The following is a 24060-nucleotide window of genomic DNA, read 5'->3' as shown; positions in this document are numbered from 1 at the left end:
GCTAAGTCTAATAAAAACAGAAAAAATGACATCAGACCGTGCTCATCCAACCTCTGGATTCCTGTGTCCAGATCTAATATTGTAGTTTAAAAGTAGTAGTTAATAATCAAGAGCACTAAATTCAGATCTGAAGAAATAAATTATTTATTGATCCATCCTTCGATCAGTACAGCAGATAAGAGGCAGATGTCCACCATAATGGGAGAGAGAACCCCCAGACAGGGAGGTGAAACGTCAGATGTACTTCATGCTTAGGAGCGCTTAATCATTGGTGCCGTAAAAGTAGTGGTTAGTCTGGAAATGGAGTGATTGGTGGTATATCCAATCCAGTATTGGCTTCCTCACTGGAAAATTTAATTTAAAAGAAACTACTCCAATTACTTTGCACCTAGGCCTTCTGTTCTTAGGCCAATCCTGACGTCCTCTGGCTCTCCAAGTACTAAAAGGCTCCAACCACGCTCAGCCAGCCCATAGTGATTGAAGCGCCACAATGTCTGCCCTTCTTTGAATTCTTTTTGAGAGTTTTTACTTTGCCTCGTCTCAATTCAAACATTTCAATGTAACGTTACTTGATTAATATCTACTGAGTAATATAGTTATCTCATCCTTTATAGCTCTAGCTGTTAGTTACAATAATTAGATTTTGTATTAATCTGGAGCAAAACTGTACCATTTCCAGCCAACATTCACAAATGCAAGTATTTAACATGAAACGTCTACTTTTGGGGAAGGAATGTTGCGGACTCATTATTCGATCACTCACATTCTACTGAATGCAAGCTTCCTTAATTCAGGATGCATTATAATAGGGGGAAGCTTATATTCAGTAGAATAAATGTCCCATCCCCGACCAGTTTGGCAAAGTTCTGTTTGAATGCCACACACTAATTTTATGGTTGATCGTTATAGGTGTTTTTTCCCCAAGAATGTTTCATACTGAACCTATGAAATTATTTCAGTTGTTGGTCTATATTATCATTGATTAATAAAGGAGAGTTGTTACGTTACTTCCGGGTTTCTGTTTTAATGGAACAGCATATTCGTGCTGTAAAAGCAATCAGCATTTTCTGGAGGAAGTAGAACATTGTTTATTGTAATCCTATCCCTCGTACCTTCACCCTCCTTTTCCTTCCAGGCTTCCGCTCATTTTCCGCATTATCACTGGGTTTTTTATTACCAAGTAAAAGCACTCACCCATGACACATCGCAGCCTCCGCTAATCCTACAGCCAGTTATAAGACTTTATGTTAATTCTGGGCGCTAGCACCTTGAGCTGAATCAAAGTACAGGTGCTGTTTCTGGTGAGGTATAAGGCTGACTCATTATTGATTATTCAGCTGAGTAGACGCTACCAGGGTCAGAGAACCTACAGCCTCAGCAGATTTATCCCACTTCCTTGGGGAGTCACACAAAGCAAACCAGGAGGAGGGATGGGCTGGATCTACTGTATGTATATATATATATATATACGGTATATAGTGAAATAGATAGGGAGAATGAATGGATGTACTATTATGGTTTTATAAGAAGACTATTAAGCTTGACTCTTCCCTCTTGTCTGATCCACAGAACCAACGCTAAGCCTGCTACAGGACGCCCAGCACCAGATTCCCAACTATATGCAGAACCCATATGATTTGCCACGGAACAGCCACATACCCTGCCATTATGACCTTCTGCCTGTCCGACTTAGTCCCTCACATGGGACTTTCTGGGAAAAGCAAATGGACAAGCAGTCATAGGAAAGCAAAGAATTATGAGCAAGAACTCTTTCATTCTGCAATATGCCCATGGAGGGGAGCTGGCACCACCAGATGCATGCATGACGTCATTAGGAGACTTCTTTTTATACCAATAGGCTGTATCTATAGGACTTGTGACTGTCTACGTGTATACATGTATACCAGCTCCCAATGATCACTCATGACAACATGGTGTTCCGGGCAGTAGTATCCTGGTGTATCACATCAAGCGTTGTTATACACATACACTTGGTCTCAGATACTATATGTAAATAGCTGTATATAGTGCTGTCTATGAGTAGCTGTATATAAGTTCAAGGCCCCAGTCCACTTTGTTTATGAGAATAAGATGTGAAAAATGGTCAGCTGTATATCGAAATAGTCATGGTGTCAGTTTAAACAAAACCTATCAATATATTCCATGATCTCTGAGCACGCCATAGTCTCACGGCAGGAATTATTCAACCTAAATATTGCAGCTCTACCTATTAGAGCCATGTTCTTAAGTGTTTGCAGTTCAGACGTTCACATGATGATGGTCACTCAACTAAATATCCCCAAAATAAACGTTGCCAAGTATATAAACTATTTCAGCTGTTTGGGGGTGATGCATGATACAAAGAAAGTACTCCTGTCCTAATGCATTGTGCAGGAACACAAACCTAGAGCAGGTGTGTACAGCTCCAGTACTCAAGGGTCACAAGGAGGCCACAACTGAGACACCTATACTCAGGCAGGGATACGCAAAGATTGTGTGCACTTTGTGGCCCTCACAACTGGGGTTATGCACTCATGCCCTGGTGGTAACTTTGGGAAATTCAGACCTTTAGCCTGGGTGAGACTACATCTCCAGCTGGACCACAGAGCTAACACACAGCTTTCTGGAGAAAATGTACCTGGAACTAGAAAAGGTTTCGAAATACAGTATGCCTGTTATCCTGTTTAGGAATGCACAGGGAGATCCTTCAGCTAAACGTTATACGGTGTCCAGCTAACGGAGAATGGCTAGATTTGTAGTTAATCATTTTGTTGCAGTATATGGACTCTTCTTTAAGCTATTAAGGGGTCTGTTTCAGAAATTCCTAACTGCATCAATGCTCCCTTACCTTACCGGAAGTCCTGGATGACTGATACCCAAAGGAATTCTGTTTGCACAATCTTGCAAATTCCTGTGTGTTTTCTATGCAACTGTGTTTTAACACGGAAGAGCTCAGCTCTGTAGAATAAAAGAGTTTATTTCTGACAGGTTACTGCACTCACATATTGCACTTGCTTTATAATTTGTACCGAATAACCACAACGTAGATCTGGCTGCCTGGGCCGTTTCCGGCCAGCTGAGACACAAAATAGTTAGGCATAGACTAATAACAAAGAGAAGCTAGACTACCTGGCATACTAGTTCTCGAGGACTGCATTTCCCTGCATGAGTGCCAAACTGTTGGCTGGCTAAATTTGTGGAGAGTTGCAGTCCAGAATTACTTAAGTGTCAAAAGACGCCTATTCCTGGTGACTTGGGGTCATGGGAGTGCCAGAGGCCATGTATTCCAGCAATCCATGAGTAATCCAGCTGCTGTGCTCTACAGTTCCAAGGATGCTAGTCAGACGTAGGCCAAGGATACTGGGAGTTAGACCGCATGAGCTGTAGTGCAAGATATTGGATATTTCAGTTACCACGGGTGTGTAAAGGCACCTGTTAATCCTTACTTATTTCGGTCACAGCCTTTATTCCTCATTCTCTCACTCCATGCAAAGAACTTGTTGCCCGTAACAAAGTTTGTAGCTTGTTTTAATGCCGCTCACACCCATTCCTGGAGGAAACACCTGTAAAAGCAGGTGTGTTTATATGGAAGCCTCCCCTCCCCCTTACCAACACCCGATCCAACCTGTGTCAGCCTGTGATTTTACTGGGAGTGGAAGGAGTCACACCTGCACACCTATAAAGCCATCTGATGATGTAATGTCACGGTCGTGTATGGTATTAGCAACAGGTCCTAGTATATATCCCTATAAACAAGAGAAAACTGTCACATCAGTTTTATAGAGCTATAAGGTTATAAACGCTGTGTCAGCAGATCTAGTTCCCACCATATTAAACTGTTCATCTTATTCCGTGATTTTGTTCTACATGTCCTTTATCGTTGCCTTCACGCTGAGATGGACCTTTAACTAACAGGAGTTTATGCTAGGGTAACCAGATAGCGCCTTTAATCACGGGTGCTTATAGAAAAATCTATGTAAGATATAACACAGCTCTGGAAAATAGAGCCATCTGGTTGCCATGTGCAATGAGACATCTCAACTTAATAAACCAATACCCCATTAATGGTCAATTGATCATTGTTTGGGGTATAAATCGATAATGGGCTGTTGGGCCCAAACATCATTGTGAGAAGGAGTTGTGTAGAGCAGGGGCAAAAGGTAACCCTCCAGCTATTGTTCAAACACAATGCATTTAGGCTTGCAGGGGGGGAATGGGACATGTCGTTTAATAACTCTCAGCTTCCTGGTTGCTACCACTGATGTTGCTATATCATTTCACTGCAGGACAGGTTAGGCAGGATATGCAGTTATTAAATTACGTTGTCATGCCTGAAGATGTTTCCTTAGATGAGTATTTGAATAAGTTGCCTCACCCAACCAGGAAGCCAACAAGCAGGACAGAATCTGATGCCTGTGAAAGTTCCGGCCAGATAACCTGCAGTTCCTCATTGAACTATAGTTCTTACGGTGATGTTATGTCCTTTAATATGTCATCATTGTTTAAATAGTCACTTTTACCCCTTCACCAACTATAAACAGGCAGTAGATTTTTGTGTGCCGATGCACTTTGACAGCAGCCAGAAAATCTTAGTATTCAGATATAGTCCTTTTGGCATTCAACATCCATCCATCTCATAAAAATTCTCGCAAACATCCACACGTATGAGACAAGCATTTTCTGCATGATTCATGTTCTCTTTAGTGGGTGCAAAATGAGCATCACAAAGACAGGAAATATTAGTTGGAGAAGCTTCTAGTATAGTCTGCCAATGTGTTAATGTCTGGGTTTCAGATATTAACATGTTAACTGAAATGCGTATTTGTTATAGGGCTTTGCTATCCCTATGTCCCTACCTATACACTCGAACGTCCCACTGGCTACTTAGTATCTTTGGTATCTAGCTGCTGGTCCCAGTAACAGAAAGAGACCAGCAATACCACCTAATGTCAGCACAAACCATGTGCTGGTATGACACACAGCACCCCCACAGCAAACAGCACCGGCAAAAGGGTGATGGAGAAAGAACTAGACAAATACAGGGATGGACATGGCGGTCGGAGTTATTAGTCCAAGGTTCCAGGTTGAAGGATACAGGTTAGAGCAATGTCTAGAGGAGGCAGAAGTAGGGTAGATGCTGCAAATTGAATAGAGGGATAAATAGGCACGGGGGACATAGAGAGCGGTGTTGATTTGGAGTCTTGAGCCCATTGGGTTCTACAATATTGAATATGCCGTATTGGGCCAAAAGAAAATGGGGTGTAATCTAAGAATGTTTCTATGATTACATAGCTCTGTATAAAGCATCACCACAAAATAAACTTCTAAGCGGTGGCTTCTTGGAAAAAAGTATGATGGCCACTCTCGCAGACGTTGTTTTATTGCTTTCTGGGAGCCAGCTGGAAAATCACCGCTGAGATCTGATGCACGAAGCACCCAACAGGGAGGCCGGATACAGGATTCTTTACAAATGTCTCGCATTTTATGCTCAATTATGGGAAAAGCCACAGTTGTATTTCCATCCCAGACACAAAAGCTCTATCTAACACAGATAGACTGGGTGGCTAGTTTTACCTGACAGGGAATCCAGGCCAAAGGCCCGTCATGAAAAAAATCTTACATTTTATACAGGTTGTCAGTAAATGGATGTAAACAAAGCATTTTAAACCTTTTGGCTCCATGTATAATTGGCAGCGTTTAATCGGATGTGTGTCGGCTAAAGACAACTTGGCATCAGCTTCTAAGTGAGTCTGCGGCGCTGACCATCGTGGGGAGGAGGAAGAATCCACACCAGTCCTAATCATTAGCCCCAGCCTTTATATAGAAAAGGGTCATAATAAAGCTACCTACAACTTTTATCTCTCGCAGGAGTTAAAACATCTAACAGTGCAATCTCAGTGAAGGATTTCTCACCCCGGCACAGCAATACGTTTTTTTTCCTTTCTCACAGGGAGTTGAAATGTCTGTTGATTGTACGAAAGATTGCTACCATGTACAAAATAAATTGACTTTCACTCAACCTGCTTTTCCTTTTCTTCTGTGAATGTAGTAATTTTTTTTTTTAATGTCTCAGCTTTGTCTAGAAATACATGAATGGGATAATCTTTCGATGTGAATCTGTAGCTGGGAACTGGACAGGAACATCCCACAGAGCAAACTTCTGGACCAGGCCTTGAGCAGGATGGTTTCAAAGTGGGATCCCCCATAGATAAATGATGTTCTTTCAGTAAGGAGTGTAGCGTTGACAAAAAGTAGGCTTTGGTTAGATGTCCTTGATGAAAAAGGGATGACTTATAAAGGAAAAAATTCTCCTTGAACATAAAACACAGTGGTGTATGCAATAATGTGTTACCACTGACAAAAAACATATTTCAATTTGCTCCAATAAATGTCCTTTATCTGCAGACCAAGAGGCAGCCATTGTTGTCTGTCATGTTATATTTTAGATGATTTTTACTCACTGAGTTCACTGTTTATGGCAATGCTAATGAAGTCCTGCTTCTACAAGATCTTTTCCTCCATAGCCTTAGTGATTAGGACCAAGCCATTCTATTGTTTACCACCAGGCAGCATGATAAGGAGTCAGGGTGTTTGTCTAGTAAATAACTAAGGGTATTTTTTTTTTATATATATATATATATATATATATATATATATATACTTTTTTTTTATTTTTTTTTAAGGAAACCAAACAATATCCTCGGTAATTTTTTTTTCTAATACTAGTAAAGTAAAAAGCTTTCGGTTGGAGTTCCCCTTTAACATGACCGAGGCTATTTTTATGGCGAGGTAGTATGATAAGCACTCACTGTGTTTGTCTACTTGACTGGACTAACATAGCCGCTAAAACTTGTACATATATTAACTATGCAGTTGTCTATGCATTAAAATGTTGCTGTTTAAAAAAAAAATACGGCTCTGTAGCATAATGTTTTCAAACTACTTTAAGTGACAATGGTAATAAATGCAAATAGATCCCTTAAACATCCACTCCTCTATGGCTTAGAGGAAAACTATGATAAAGTAATCAGTATTGGATGTATTTATAGTACATTGTGTACATTTCATAGTACATTTCATTCAGCACTTAAGATACTTATAAATCCAGTGGAATACATTTCCATCTACCTTTCCTTTCTTGGGTGCTTTGAACACGTTATGTTTCCAAACTAGCGGTGAGGTGTGCCATAGATGTCCCCAAGTCATGAATATATTACGACTCTGAGGTCACAGTTTAAATTCTAATAAACAACTTTTATATTTCATAAAAATATTGTTCATTGGTATATTTCCCAGTGTATAAATGTACTAAATAATAATGTGAAAGTTGCAACACTTCCTATACGCCTTCCCACGTTCTGTATAAATAGTAGCAGCCATGGCATGAGATTGAGCTGTAGTCTTTCGTACATATGAAGGACACCAAGGTAACATGATTAACACGAAAATGAGTATTATATACACAAATCAAGAAGTACTTTATGGGTCACTAAACTTCTTTACGCTGCGCATATATTGATTATTGTAACGTTTGTTAGATGACAGGTAAAATTGAAATCAATGGTTCATAAATCCCTTCTGCCAGCTAACATCACTTCATAGACGTCTTTATTATCCCAACTCTACAGGCTGTGGACTTATTTTAGAATACCAAGTGCTCACTTATGACAATTTGTCCTAAATACCATTTGCGCTTTATATGCTGCAACATCACCTCCCTCATATAATAAAATATGCACCTGTTCTGTTTACCGTAGGCAGACTATGGCATATCTGTCATGTACGCTCCTCATAGCCTAGGGCCTAGGCTGACCGATCCATCTCAGGATATCTAGATTGCTTTTCATATACTTTTTCATCACCAACTTGTCTCTTCTGGCTGCTTTTGAGGTCTGAATGCAAATAAACCAGGAGAGCGACTCTATATACAAACCATTCATGATTCCGGAAGAATGAACAGAAAGCTGAACGCTACCTTAGCCTGGGAATGTGTGGCAGTTACACCTAACCTGTAAAGACGGGCTACAGGTATAGCTCTAATTGGACAATACAAAGTTGCTTAGACCGACCTAAAGACCAAAGCTGTAAAAGCTATACATCAGCCAAGTTCCGCCTAACCCGTTTCACGAACACACGTGCCATTCCTAGTGTATTAGACTAACTTTTTGAGTTGATGCATTTGTGTTTAAGTCCCTAAATAAATCTAGCCCTGCTAAAGAGGAGTTTGGTATTAACATTTTACTCGCTGCTGTAAATTTATTTCAGTGCAGTTGGTTTTTAAACTATTGCAAAAATTTCAAAAGAAAATCCCTGAAAAAAATGCTTTTACAAATATTGATGTAGAATACCCCCCCCCCAGTAGAACATTCATTCCCACACATTTGCTTCCATAAGACAAAATACCTAGCTCATTCCAGCACTAAACGTGTCTTATATGGTATATCGTAATATTCCATGCTGTTTAAAATCCATATGGATCAGCAACATTTAAGGCTTTCAAAAGTCCACTCTACTGAACATAAAGCCAGCTACAAATGAAATGCACTCAAGAGCTTGCATAAGCAACAAAGGGTGAAAATACTTTGGTCTGTTATTTAGTCATATATTAGGAAACATTATACAAAATGATTTAGATGTCCATTAAACAGCAACTTCATCTTGGTAAGATTTATGTGAAAATGCTACGCTTGCCTAGTGACAAATTGTGGGTATAAGTACATGCATACACAATCTAGAACTAAATAAAAACACAGTTTATCTTAGGCTATACATCTGCTAGGGCTTTGGCTAGTTTGTTTTTGGTTATAAAATTGAGGAAAACACTGATCAACAATATACTTCCAGGATGCTGGAAACTGCATTTAAATGGCTTTCAAGTGTTCCTTAATTTCCTATCATTTTCAAGTCTCAACATAGCAAAGATTACATTATCTTAGAAACCCAAAGATCACCAACATAGGCAGCTGGGCCACCACAGGCTGACATGGAACGTCCTACATTTGCAGCTCAAATGGTAAAAAGCCCAGGCTGGTACGATGAGGATATAGAACACGATAGTTTCAATCATTAATGAACGGTTCTCCCAAATACTGTTTGCTGTCTTTGCAAAGACAAAATGAAGCAAGCAACACATAAAATGGTTTTGCCTCTCACAACAAGTTTTTAATTTGTCCTCCTTAACAACTTCTTGCTTTGTGCGACATCGCTGCAAGCAGAGACAGTTCAAGGCGCCCAAGAATTGACAAATGTTGTAATGCAAATCTGTTGACAATCTACGTACACAAGTGACATCACATGCTCGTTCTGCTATGCGTTCGTTTACATGTAACAGTGGAGCTTTTCTGTGATTTCAGTATATGCTACATTTAATTGACTAATTTCCCAACAACAAGACACAAAAGGTGTCAGGAGAAGATGCCTGCAGCAGGCAACATGCTTTTATTTCATATATTATACAGACGTTTCTAAACAGAGGGGAGAGAGATCTGGAAACATTCTGCCATAGAGAGGAGGAAAGGAGAAAGGGGGCTCTAACCTGCGGAGGTTCGGGGTTAAGGAAAAAAGAATTAGATCATTTCCTTAATACAGAAACTTGCAAATCATAGGAATTTAAGACATAAAAATCCAGATGGAATAGTAAAATTAAAGTTCTTACACACATACACTCAAAAAAAAAAAAAAATATATATATTAACAAAACAAAAATCCAAAGAGTCCAGTGCAGGACATGGGGAATATACAGAGCCTGGCAGTTCTAGAGTTGGATCTAGGTATGACGCCTATAACCTCTAGAGCTGGTCACAGGTATACAAAGCCTGGCACAGGGCAGGTAGCAGCCATTATATGTTCTGACAGCATTGCATCTTTGGTTTATTTTCAGTGGTGGGTGGAACATGGATCGGGACAACATTGTTACTGGGAGACATGTCATTCTCACGTCTGTCAGACATCTGCTTCTGAGACACAATGCGATAAATCTCTGAAAAGGAGAACAAACAGTTAAAAAAAAGAAAAACATGTGAAAACATAGCAAAGAACCACTTGCAGGACCCTGGACACAGCAAAATACTACATAAATCATAGCACCAAAGTCTGAAAATCACCAGCGATCACACAGCCACAAACTGAAGAACCTTCAGTGTACTAGCCAAGGCTAGAAAAACTCCAGGGAACAAGGTTGGCTCCTAACTGACTTAATTTCAGTATTCAAATCTGACTCAAATGATTGGTAAAAGAGGCTGCACCATCATTTAGACTGCCGAGTACACATGATAATAGAAGGACAGGTCTTTCTTGGCTGATCGGATTACAGTACCTCACTTAACCTGGAACAAAGGTTATGACAGATCCACCTGTGCTCATAGGAGATCTTAAAAACACGCTTTGTTTGGGAATCCTGAAGGTCGACACAATGCCGATATCAAGCTTTCACCCATGGCAAGCACTAAGTAATCGTATCACCTCACTGAATACATTCCTCTGCTCGTATCTCGTGACCTTGATGGGTTTTCATATGTAACCCTTCCTGCACCACAGCGCACAGCTACAAAAGGCCCAGCTCTCAAAAGGACCGATAAAATGAAGTCCGAGGCAGCAAAATTTTGCTTCAGAAGCCAAAAGTTTACAAGCTCAAAGACCCACTGAATCACCCCTGGCTGCTCATTAAGTAGACCGAAACAGAATGTGCTGGGATATTTATTTGCACAATGAAACTTATGATTGAACACCTTTATATCAATCAGCTCTTGCTTCTACAAAGCATGAAAAAACGTAAAATAAATCAAGGTTACTCATTTCATTTGCACTTTGCAGGGATTTTCAAATAAAAAGTATGTAAATGCACACTTCACTTTTACTGTACATTTGAAAACATTATAGGGAAGTATTCTGAAATGGGAGCTACAAACTTATAAAAGCTACGGTATTAGCATGTAATTGTGTAATACATGTGCCATTTCATACCACATTTATTTTGAATGCACAATTTAAAAGGTTAATTACTCAGCTTCCTTTTAATTGATGAATGAGGAAGAACAGGTATTTGCTACGGATCTCACCTGTTAGGATGGTCTGGAAAGCTGCTTCCACGTTGGTGGAGTCCAAAGCTGATGTCTCAATGAAGGATAAACCATTCTTTTCTGTGTGCAAAAGTGGGAAACAAGTGAGCAAGATCAATGCATCAACACAAAGTAGAGCAACTGAACACAACATTAATTACTAAAAATTTGTCCCCACGCTATACACAATTTTTCTACCACACATTTAGCAAATTTCTATTTCATTTGTACATTTGTCACAGTCCCAAGACCAAATACTTTGCACATTGAAGTGCCATTTTTACATAATATTTATATAATAAATAGATTTAAAAAAAATATCACTGGGAGCAAAAAAGGACATCTATTTGGAAAAAATGCTACTACAGCTCTCATCGCTATTTGTATAATCCGCAATTTATTATTTTTAATTAAATAAAAATTGGCAGCCATTGCAGAATGTGAGTGCAATAATAACCTGCAAACGCCCGGGCTTCGTCGGTAGGCACGGCTCTCAGATGGCGCAAGTCACTCTTGTTTCCAACCAACATGATGACAATGTTATTGTCTGCATGGTCCCTCAGCTCCTTCAACCATCTTTCGACATTCTCGTAGGTTAGATGCTTGGCAATGTCATAAACTAGCAGCGCACCCACAGCTCCTCTGTAATACCTGGAGAGGCAAACAAGTAGACATGATGATAGGAACGCAACGGTATGATGGTGGTGGAGTGAGAAACTGATGGAAGCACAAGGCGCCCCCTGGAAAGTGACTCGGCATATCACCTATTTGCATAGGTTTTCTTTTCTCTAGACAATTCAAATAACACAGATCCTTGAATAATGTAAAAAAAGTGTCAAACGTTACATGCCATAATGTCTTAAAAGATTATCCTAAAGCCAAAATTTCAGCTGAAAATAAAATCAAGGGACTCTTAACGATGCATAACAGATGACCTGGTCACGAGCGCACAATGTGGTGCCTTGGATTACTTACGCAGAGGTAATAGCCCGGTATCGCTCCTGTCCTGCAGTGTCCCAGATCTGAGCTTTGATGGTTTTCCCATCCACCTGGATGCTCCTTGTGGCAAATTCCACACCAATTGTGCTTTTGCTTTCCAAGTTGAACTCATTGCGAGTGAATCGAGACAGGAGGTTACTTTTCCCCACCCCAGAGTCTCCGATCAGCACCACTGCAGGGAGCAAACATAACATAAGCCAGGAAATAACAATAGGTGTGTGCATCAGAATGAGAGCTTGCCAGAAATATTGTAGTATGTGCCTACAACCCCAAATCACTGGAATCTGCTTGCTTTGTTTAATCAATGTTAGAATTTAGAACTTGTCAGCTTTCATAAATTTTTGTAAACACAGTTTTTTTGGAAAATTCATTGCACAGAAGTGACTTGAGAGGTAAATGCAATGAAATCCCAACTATTAATCAATAATAGGTACAGCCACAATGCCAATGCATGTATGATAAGGGTCCTATATGGCTCTGTGCAATATGTGCAGTGCCCTATGGAATGAAAAGTTATAGGCATGCAAGCATGTTGTGTGGCACCGGATATTCCTGGAGCATGGAGGACACTATAATAGATGAAAGACCAGAAGTTGGAAGGAAAACCGAGATTCCAAGGATTAGACAGCCTTCAGTCAAAGAGGATATCTTTGGGACTCCATAAAGACCTCAAAGGTAGATTTTCCACCTGAAGCAGAGACATCTGAGGTAAAGAAAGCTTATTTTTCTGTGGTGGCCCAACAGAAGGTATCATCGTTTGACTGAAAACTCCATGTTCTTTTGGGCCAATATATGGCCACATGCGTTTCCCGTATCAGGATTCTAGATTCAGGTTAAACACGGCATTCCAGAGTAGGTACTTTGGATTTCACCGTGCAGGCGACAGTATAGCGGGGATGTATCTTTGAAAGACATTTCTGTAATGACAGGTGTACTTTTTAAACACTTCCTACAAAGCAAGCTTCCATTTACAAGGCAATAGGAGACAAGTCAAGCATACTTCAATTGAGGTGGGGGAAGGGGGGAAATATTGTTAAAGCTTGAAACAAAATATCTATAGGTTTGTTTTGTTTTTTTACATGCACATCAATTGTAGCAAAATAAGCATAAAACGCTCAAAAGAATTTCAAAAACTACCCAGACCTGAGTAAGTATAGGTATCCTACAGCCATACAACCAAGAGTAACAGTTACTTTGCATTAAAAAGTACATTAAGGAAGTAATCATGTGACAGATTATTTTAGCCAAACAAGGCATCAAATACAATAAAACAAACCCTTTCCCGGGTCCCCTGGCTTGTTTGATCATCCTATCTGAGGAAGAACGAGGTTGAGTAGCCGTGCGTACATCTGGGTGCACCTGTTATACTGGTCTCCTTGACTTGGGACAATTCCTAAACATTAAGAACAGCGTCCCGATTCAGTGCTTTTTTGTTGAAGGAGAGGCCTAGCACCAGATTAATTGCATACAATCCCCATAACATAGCTATTTAACCCTTTGTTCAGCCGGCCACAAGAGTACCATGGTGACAGCAGAAGTACTAAAGATCTCAAATCACCTATTAAACTATGCAACATAACCAAGTAACCAGCCTCACGTTTCATTACTTCATTGCTCAGGAGATGATTTGTATCCTGCAAGGCTTCTTTCACAACAGAAATTATACTCCACATTTATCAAGACAATTGCTAGCAAAGCCATAAGCGCGCGGAAAAGTTAATTCTAGAAGCTCTGCCACATTCCATATCTTAGAACATGTAAGTTACATCCCAGAATGTAAATGGGGGGGAAATCACTTCACAAGCCGCACACAACCAAGATAGCGGGGACTACAATTTGGCCTACAGCAGGCTTCCCCACCAAAATGATTAAAAGGTCATAGACCAAAGCCGTGGGATCAGACTGTATACAAAGCTTTAAGGCGAGCTCTGTAGGACAGAAACAAAGAAAAGAGAAAACACAAGACGACAATGTTGAAGGTAGGCACCAGAAACTCAGACAGGCTGGAACAAGCAGGTGAAGAAACCCTAGAGCCGTGTTATCTGAGACGAGCCGTTAGACCCCGGGGCTCGTCTAGTATAGCCCACTGTTCTGGGTTACATTACCAAGATCCAGTCAATGATCAGTGTATGTGACGTGTGGAAAGCTCGACACGCATGAATACACAAGGGAGGCTTACAATGCTTGGTGCCCATTATGCAAAATTCCAGAGTTGGAAATAATTAGCTTGCATGGCAAAAAAGGTGGGCTGTTTAAAGCCGTTCTGTCATGTTTCCAAACATTTACATACATCCCATTACCGCTGCCAACACAACCACTACTGTCACCTAAATTTAAAAAAAAATAAATCACAATTTATTCAGAGCAGGAAGGGCTGCGCCCACAGAGTTACACACAAGATCTGGCACATATACACAGATGATCACATGATTTATATGGATTTAATGGAAATCCATAGTGCAACACAACTGCCGTGGCAACATGATCTAAAAAGAGAGGGCTTCTGCATACTTCGCATTGGTCAGGAACCCCTTTAAAATATCTATTTCAAATTCTTTAACATGTCAGCCTTCATTTTAAAAATGAAGGATGCCATAGGTACTATATAAAATAGATATGTTTTAAGCAGCCATTTTATGGACAAAAGGTAAGCAGGAAGCAGCAAGAGGAAATGGACAAGTAGGAAGAATCCATCATCACTTAGATAGTTATCTGGCCACCTCCAAGGCCTAAGGGAGATAATGAAGGTACCCCCCATCTCCAAACCTAACGTTTAGCTTTCCTATTGCCCCAGATGAGTGCCAGTGACTGTGATGCAATGCACTATCCTCTCGGGACGCAGCCTTACTGATTTCAGAGGGTGTGTTATATGAATCACCAAAGTCATAATACAATGACACCCACACACAAAGGCGTAGGGTGGCGACTCAGACCTTTTCAATGTACGGGAGGGTCACAGCTGACTAAGGACAAATACAATTATGCACTCTTTACAAAAGGAAAAACACGCCAGACCATCCCAAGAAAACCACACTAACTTCAGTATGCTTGGCCAGTTACGGTAAAAGCGACATAACCAGTAGCTACAAGGGGTCACAAATGGCCTGTATGCACTACATCATCTAAACAATTTACTAAACCAGACATCGTATTGATCACCTCTACCAAGGGATATAAGTAAATACTTGCAGGAGCATCCTGCAGCAGTGCCGGCATTAAAATAAAAAAAACACGAGAGAAGAATACATGTAAAGTTATGCAGGTTTTGACAAAACCAAGGAGCAAGCAGTCATGGCTGCAAAGCACTTTGTTTAAAAGAAAACAATATAGCCGGCTCCTTAAACCAGATCTGTGACTGTTTAATATAAGCACAAAAAAAACTAACAATGCAGAGCAAACCTCATGGTTTATTATGCCTGTCTTATGAATGGACAAGGAATATTTTACCAGATGGAAGCCTTGGCGGTGGCACCACATGGAGCTCCAGGCCTCTCAACAAACCTCCGTCTGGAGGCTCTGCCCTTTCTCCCAGTCCATGCCATGCTTTAAGAAACACAAGACTTCATGGTGCACATGGCACAAAATTGCAGAGCTTCCTGACCAAGATTCGCTGAGAGGGTCTACAGTGCCACATAAAGCCACTTCCAGAAGCACGTAATCAGCTTTATTAAAAAACCAATAACTTTAGCATAGGCAGCTAAATCTGCCACCTCCTCGGTTTGCCACATGGCACCTTCAAGCAGAGCGCTTCAGGTGCCCGAAACACATTGTTTTTTGGAGTGTCAGGTAATTGCTTTTAAGGTAGTTGGGAAGGCAGGGTTATGACCATATCTACTATTGTTAACAGTCTCACCGCTGTCACACAAAAGATTATCATTTGTTGAAGGATAAACAAAAATCTTTAGATGTAGGGAAAAATGTGTTTGTGTGTGCCATCGTTAACACAACAGCATTAACTCTGGAACACAGACACGTTAATCACTTGGAACTCTAATGTGCTGATAATAGATCAAAAGGTACAACTGCTGTCGAAATCCCACCCAGATGAGCTGTACAAAGATGAGGATAATGGAGATATTTCAACCAGCCCCCAAAGTTATCTCTGAGAGATTGGTGGGCATCTGGAAAGACTGGAGGCTTTTCCTGAAGATAAACACAAAAGCTGGAGTGGGAGGCTGAAGTTTTCCTAAACACACCCCATTCCGCATTCCTAACTCCAGAGAGGTCAAGCAGCGATCCAGCCACTGAACCTGAACAAAGCACAGCTTGCAGGGTGAAAGTCTCACTCCTATTCCGCATGCTATGAACAATGTTTAACTCTTCCTGGTCATACCAGCACAGGAAGAGTTACTGTTTCCCCTAAGGCCTCCAACAAAATGAACACGTCGTCCTCATGCGGAGTTGCCACATAGATACTGGATATCGCAATCACCGACGCGTTACCATTAAGTTGCAAAAAGAAACCTGTGTAATCAGGTGACTCAGAAACAAGACCTGTAAAGCCACGCATGTGAACAAAAGTACTCTGAAAGGGGGTAGACAACACCGGCAAGCGTCTGAAATAAATCATATTTATACAGAAACATTTGGTAGCCATGGGGAATTGAGTAAAGATCATACATTTTTTAACTGAACTTAAGTGGGTGCAAGCTTTAACATCTATGTCGGTCTCTAACATCTTATCAATAGAAGCTCCCCAGCTGTGACCCATCTATTATGCCAAAAGTTACCCCTAACACCAACTCCCCCTTTTTCCAGCTCATCAGATAATCCCCCCCCCCCCAAGAGCTGCCCTTACTCTTCCTAAACGACCCCAACCAATAACCCCTTTGATCCTCCCAACTAGCGGGTTACCTCAAACCAATAACCTCTTTGATCCCCCCAACTGGCAGGTTACCCCAAACCAATAACCCCTTTGATCCTCCCAACTAACCGGTTACCCCATCATCCAACACCCCTCTCTACTCCTCGCTAATGGAAGTCTGTGCTCCCCTTCTTGGGCGAGAGTGGCGACCATCTAGTGGGGATTCTATAACACACAAATTCCTCCATTTTGGAACATTTGCCCCTTATATTATAAATACACAAAGACTCTTCACACAGAATATAAAGCCCCAGGGAGCACCCGCTTTCTCCTTCTCTAAAAATCCTCGCTCCGGCATATAAAATCGCGTCCTATAGGAGTATATAAGTGCCCAGGCGTCGCAGAAGCGGAAAAACTGCCCTACAAGATGTACGGCCCTCAAACGTAAACCTCATTCGCCGTCCCCGCTTTATGGCGCCGACCTACACGCGCCATTCGCTGTTACCTTTGAACAAATAGTCATACTCGTCGTCCCTGGTGCCCATGTTGGCAGCTTCTGTGAGTGTTAAAGATCTCCAGGTATCGGCGGCAACCGTCAAATCTCTAGGAAGCCCGGCTCTGCCAGAACCCCTCCCTGGAACATGAACAGCTCTTCCGCCCAACCCGACCCGGAAATGTCATACACGTCACTTCCTGGTATCCTTGACAACGGGGAGACATGTATGTGCACATAATAGTACTCGAAAATAAAGTATAAAAGCGAGACGACAGGGAAAATACTTGCTGTTTAGTTTTGTACATGTACGGAACGGTACATAGATATTTGTCAATATACACATGTCAGTTGCACAATATAATTTTTTTTATAAAGTTGAGTAGCAAAATGGCGGTTTGTTTCGTACGTGGTTGGTGTTCTATGATTTAAGGGAATTTCTTAATCTATACATAGGAATCTAAATAAGGAATACAAGATGTGTGGAGGTACATCGGTGTGGGGAGAATCTGCATGTATGAGGTTCCATGGTGTAATGGTTAGCACTCTGGACTCTGAATCCAGCGATCCGAGTTCAAATCTCGGTGGAACCTATGGATTTTTATATTTACTGAAAATCGCTTTACTAATTTGTAAATATCGTTCAGCATTTCTATTTTTAATATTGTCACATGAGGAATGCTTAACTGTCCTTAATTGTTTACAAATTATATTATACATTTAAACATGTTCAATATACAATATTCTGTACATTATCAGTTACCAAAGCAACTGTCTAATAATAACTAATACTATCACAACGTTTATAAAGTGCAGAATATATATATATATATATATAAAATTAAATTAAAACAATAATATAGACTAATACCCTATCCTTTACATTGTACGTTCTCGAGCATGGCCCTCAAAAGCAGACCATTCCTAACTGGAACGTTGAATAAAAGTACCATATGATTAGATGGCAAGTTCATGGGCTGATGAGGCTCAATGTATTAATGTATATTTGTTATATATGTGTTTACTAATTGATGCTTAATATATAAAAAGATGATAACAATAAGAGGAATTGGAAGGGGAAGTAGGCGGTGAGTGTGGCTTGCCGCAACCTGGAGTTTCCCTACAGTGACCTGGAGAAGCAGCGCTTCACCAGGAGTCTCCAGGCCAAACCCTGAGAGCTCCCAGGTATGGGTATAGGTCATAGCAGTTTAAGGTGGTCATGAATTAGTTTAGCCAGTGTGAGAAGAATTTGGAGGGGTAGAGGGAGTGAGGGTAATAATGGCATTGTTAAGAAACCCACACATACATCTTTAGATAAACAAAGTGAGGGTTGTTAAATGAAGAGAACGCATAAATATAATAATAAAAAGTAAAAAATATATAAAATAAGTATAATACAATCATTGAAATGTCATGAAGTTTGGGGGTGACAGGAATCCTATGTCCATATTTAATCCGGTGTGCTTAGTGTTTTTCTGGCTTGTTTTTTGAAGTTTCCCTTCAGTAGTTTTATATTGAGGTCTTCAATAAAGATGTCCCTCTGGGTAAAGGGGTGCAGTTATTATTTTTATATTGAAACCATAGAAACATGGAAAAATAATAATTGTGAATCATATTATGTAAAAAAATCAATTTTGCAAATTTCTTGGAATTTCTTCTACAATTTAGGCGCCCATGTTTAACAATGATCAAATTAATGTTCTGCAACATACCCCACATTTTTTTTTGTTTTTGGTTGGGTGGTTGTCAGGATAGGTGGTGTAGGGAATATTTATTTTAACATTGTATCTTCTGTTATTAGTGGTTGTAAGTCCACCCAACCTAATATTAACCTAGTGGTTAGTATTGCTTTTGACTTGGAGGGAGGTTTATACTTGGTTGATAAAAGAGAATGTTAGTTCAATAAAAAGGTATATTTATACTGCAGCATTCCAATTTACACTACTGGATTAACACACCTATCCCAAGATTATATATATACTGGACTGTTCTGGGCAGCGTGTTCTGATGTCTTCCTGGAATCTGTTGAGGCCACTCTCACAGTTTATGAGTCACAGCCCCGAGTGCTTCAATGACCACTGGGACCACTTCAGCCTTCACTCTTCACATCCCCTCTAGTTCTTCTTTCAGGCCCTGGTTATTCCCCAACTTGTCATACCCCTTCTTCCTGATGTTGCTGTCACTTGGCACTGCTACATCTATCACAACAACTGTCTTTTGGTACTACTTTGGTTTTCACTTTCCACATCCTCTCTAGTTCGTCTTTCAGGCCCTGGCAATTCCCCAACTTCTCATACTCCTTTTTCCTGATGTTGCTGTCACTGCAGTGTTCTGGTCCTTGTCTACTACTACAACCTCAGGTTCATTGACCAAGATTGATAGATAGATAGATAGATATTGTTGCATATATTGAGGGTTTTTGTGTTGCATATCAGGGAGTCAGTCACTCATTAATGACATTAAGCTGGCACAGTCCTCCATAGGAAACTTCTACCTCAACACTGTGTGAGTTAGACGCAGTAGCCCTTTTTTTTCATTGCGCCCAAATGCATTATCCTCTGCTGCAGTCTTCATAATTGTGACTTGCTAGCATTTGCCCGTGCAATGCCACACTAATCTATTATAGCATTATTTGCCCTAATGCATACAATATATATGTGAAGCCTAACAACAGAGGTTTGCAGATATGATATCATATAGGTGATGTTTAAGAGGGCCCTGTTCTTGGGACAGACATTAAAGGTAGAATTTTCCATTTACTCAGGCCCAAAATACATTCGACATACAAAAAAAAAATATATATATACTTTCTTTCCACACCTGAAGTCGAAATACCGTATCTCTAGGCAAAGCAAGAATTATTGTCACGCAACATAAAAATAACATGTCCTCCAAAAGGTAAGAAAAAGAAAATAGGCTTTCCACTTAATTATTTTTAATTTTCCTAAAGGTCAGATGACATCAATGCCCCCTTCTCTTTACCTGAGCAATTACATGAGCAAAAGGGAGCGGTCATAAATGATGCATACCAGGAATGTAAGCTTTTACGAACACTGAAAGCATTTTCCTTTCAGGCAGATATTTTTTAACATGATATAACCTATTTCACAGACACTACAAGGGAATGAATGCAAAACTAAATTCAACTGTTTTGCAACTGAAGGCAACGTTAACCCCTTAAGGACAATGGGTTGTCCTTAAACCCATTAACAACAATCCATTGTGAGCCCGTACATGTACAGGCTTTGTCATGAAGGGGTTTAAAACATAAGTGCTAGTATAGCTGAATGCCCAATTCTTTCCTAGGAAGTATTCTATCATTATAGCAAATTTTGCCTCATTCAGGCATGTTACAAAGTTAAAGCTGAAGTGTCTCAAATACATTTGCACAAATTCATCCATAGGCAGTGAAGTCGAGGCTTTTGATCTGTCATCAGTAGCGATGTGATGTGCAAACTGTACAGTTGATGTGAAATAGGAAGTTAACAAATGAAGAAGCCCTAAATCTGACCAATCTCACACGCCCCTAATCTTAATTTGCCCCACCTTTTCCTGCCCAGGAAATACCTGTTCCACTGTAAACCCCACCCCTTCCTCTTTTGGTTCCACCCATTTGGTTATGGCTCCACCTCTTTCTGTATATTAAGCGTGGCTACCAACAGCCTACTTTTTTGTTTTGTGCAAATGTTTTATCTATTATTTTAATCTTTAATTAAAAAACGAGAAGTGTAAATTCACCCATTTTTACCAACATCAGTCACACATGTTAACTATACTAGAAAGATCACAGATACACCTGTGTAATGGCAGCTGCTGTTACCGCAGCAATGCCCTCACCACCCACAAAATGTATTCAGCGGGCGAGCTCAGGTCTTCCACGTACGAAGAGTGTCAGACTTCACCTTCTGTGCTTCGGTCTCTACTGTGTAGGGTGGGGGTACCCGAGCGAATGGGTGGGAGCGTATTTTTGTACAATCAAAGTTATTAGAAGAGCTTCAGCGTTTTCAGGCACACCCATTAACATAATTATTTAGCCAGTCATTATTGACAGGAGTAGTTCCAGGAGATTGGAAGCTGGCAATTGTAGTACTTCTTCACAAGAGCTAGATAGGACGAATCAGCCAACTACAGACCAGTAAGTCTGTCAGGAGGTTGGGAATAGAAAAACTAGAAAATTATTAAATATCTGGATGTAATTTGTTTGTAAAATCAAAAACAACACAAATTTACTGCAGGGAGATCTTGTCAAAGTAAATTATTTCTTTGGCTGGGGACTAAAAAAATAGAGCAGGGAGAAGCAGTAGGTATAGCTATATTTCAGAAAAGGCATTTGACGAAGTCTCTTGTAGATCAATAAATTGTTGTGTTTTGGTTGGAATGCTAAAAGAGTAAAATGGATAAGGGGATGGCTGAATGACAGAAGACAGAAGGCTGTTAATGGTGTACATTCAGAGAAAGGTCTTGTTACTAGTATGGGGCACCATACAAAAGGTCTTAATGGTAAGGTATGCTTTAAGATGGTGCAAAGGTATGCAGACATTTCTTATAATACAAGCCAAATAAGAAGGATGGAAGGAGAGTCATAAATTAAAAATAATCCAAGTAATAAAGGATCCAAGAGGATCCAAGTGGATCTTTGTGATGGGGCATTGGTATGATAATATTGGTCTATGGTATTAGTGGTTTCATGATCCATTCTTTTTATATCAAAATTCTAGTTTAAAGTTTCCTAAAGCAATCCCCTATATTACTGAAGCCCTTAAGTGGGAAGAATAAATAGATACATCGGGTATGTCATAAGTGAAAGCACCTTTATGGGAGCTAATACTATCTGTGAAATATTCATTTTCTGTTTTTTTTTATAGCTACCATAAATTAGGGCCCAACTGAAAAAACAGCAAAAGAACAAAGTTCCAATTCTTACCTATTATCATGTTTTATTTATATAGCACACACATATTTTGCTGAGACAAACAGACAGTAGAAAATATTAGCAAACAGAGACAGGGCCTTGGTCATTAGACATTATAATCTAAAAATAATGGAGAACCTGATACACAAGAATGAAACTGGTTAAAAGTATAAAAGTATGGACACAAAATAACAGCAAAAATGAATATATACATATGGGCTTATGACAAGGCTTAACATATTAAATTAAATACAGAAAGAATAATTGAATTGAATAGTTGAAATAATTATTTGCAATGTAATCCACGGTGGAAACACAGTAGAAAGGAGACAAAATAAGAAAATAAGGTGAAATACGTTGACCACAGAAAACAACCAATCGAAACTATAAATCCCTATCCCCTATGATGCCACCTTTTTAATACATTATACCTCAAAAATTTAAATTAATGAGATGTAGCTTATGTTTTGGGAACAAGGCCAGCAGCTCCTGGAGTGGGAGGAAATGAGTGTAATTTTAAATGTATCCACTAGATGTCACTCTACGTTTACAATAAAGTTTAGTGTCTTGCAGGTAAATGTTTGCCAATTCCCACCTGCCCTAGTGCTAGGACACATTTTTCCCTGTGGGAAGCCAGGACAATTTTTGTAGTTTTGCTATATTTGTAGTAAGGTGGGAATAAATAACTTACACTTTCTCCCCAAATAGTTCCCCATACATGTAGACTGCACACATGGCCTATGTAGGTCACAGTACACACCATAATGCAGGGTAGGAACACATAAGATGTGGTTACATTTTGACACCAGCGACTTAGTGTCAGATTCTGACATTGGTCAGTTCACAGATACCTCTGGTCCTGCCAAAAGTAGGCTTGCTTTACTGCAATTCCTGTCATCAATATCCATGTTACGGGATTTACTCCCTTTTAGTTTGTGCAGCTTTATGTGGGAGATGATGTCTGGGGGGACACTGTCTCTCAATCTAACCTCTACCCCCTGCAGTCCTGGGAACCAATGGCAAGATTGTTTGGGACCTAATGTTCTCCCTTAGGTACAAAGGGTACTACTTGTATGAAGATGTTAAAATTCCAAATTGAAAAATAGGCACCTCCCAAATGTGGCCTTTTAGCCCCCAAACAACCCAACAAACCTATGCATGGGTAGTATCACTGACCACATATTGGGGTGTTGTTTGGAAGTGACATATACCAGGAGCTGTAAATTCATACCTGAAGTACAATGTGTGTGGAAACAAAAAAATACTACCACAATGTTTGACAAAGGCTGGTGGTAGAATTAGTGCATGGAACGTGTTAAAATACCACCGTTTGAAATAACCTGGGGTGTCTATTTTTCAGAATATATGGTTTGAATTGGCTGGCTTCAAAGATGTCCCAAATATGACATGGGCTCAGGATGACCAGATCTGAGAAAAAGAATTTTTGCAAAAAACATAAAAACATTGGGTATTTCTAAACTCAGGACAAATACTAGAATCTGACGTTAAAACATCCATTGTCATAAAGGGTACCATATTTGAAAAAAAGTCCTGTCCTGAAGATGTTAACTGCCCCTTTGGGTGTTGATTGGTTGAGTTTTATGCAACAGAAGGACTGCCACCTCTTGGACATTCTGCTCCTGGCCTAAAATCCACCTTTAAAAGTAAAACAGTCATATTGAATATGAAAATAATGATTGTATTAAGTTACATACCCCAGGTGTTCAAATTAGGGGTATGGGGGTATTGCTAGAGGCAGGAATAGGTGGCACTGGGGGGAGGAGTGGCATGACCA

At 40.1% G+C, this 24060-nt stretch overlaps 2 protein-coding genes and 1 non-coding gene across 3 annotated transcripts in view; 2 read left to right on the top strand and 1 right to left on the bottom strand.

Annotated features, from left to right (window-relative positions):
- LOC149300072 (multiple epidermal growth factor-like domains protein 10) overlaps positions 1–1742 on the top strand; it is a 98395-nt gene extending 96653 nt beyond the window's left edge. Inside the window, exon 22 of the mRNA XM_089485538.1 lies at positions 1570–1742. Within this exon, the coding sequence (XP_089341664.1) occupies positions 1570–1742 (173 nt within the window). The remainder of the gene's footprint in view (positions 1–1569) is intronic.
- An 8097-nt stretch (positions 1743–9839) lies between these two features.
- LOC149300071 (ras-related protein Rab-11A) lies at positions 9840–17405 on the bottom strand. Its single transcript, XM_089485791.1, has 5 exons — positions 17366–17405; positions 12033–12228; positions 11515–11708; positions 11058–11138; positions 9840–9979 (listed from the first exon to the last, which is right to left on the bottom strand). Exons 1-5 carry the CDS (start codon positions 17403–17405, stop codon positions 9840–9842), a joined length of 651 nt encoding a protein of 216 aa, XP_089341917.1.
- A 469-nt stretch (positions 17406–17874) lies between these two features.
- TRNAQ-CUG (transfer RNA glutamine (anticodon CUG)) lies at positions 17875–17946 on the top strand. Its single transcript has one exon. It is a non-coding gene; the product is annotated as a tRNA-Gln (tRNA).
- The last annotated feature ends 6114 nt before the right edge of the window (positions 17947–24060 follow it).

The sequence above is a fragment of the Sceloporus occidentalis genome, unplaced genomic scaffold (genome assembly GCF_023333645.1).
Source record: "Sceloporus occidentalis isolate IW3139 unplaced genomic scaffold, rSceOcc1.0.p SCAF_26, whole genome shotgun sequence".
In the NCBI taxonomy this organism is placed as follows: domain Eukaryota; kingdom Metazoa; phylum Chordata; class Lepidosauria; order Squamata; family Phrynosomatidae; genus Sceloporus; species Sceloporus occidentalis.
This window is presented reverse-complemented; position numbering and strand designations above follow the sequence as displayed.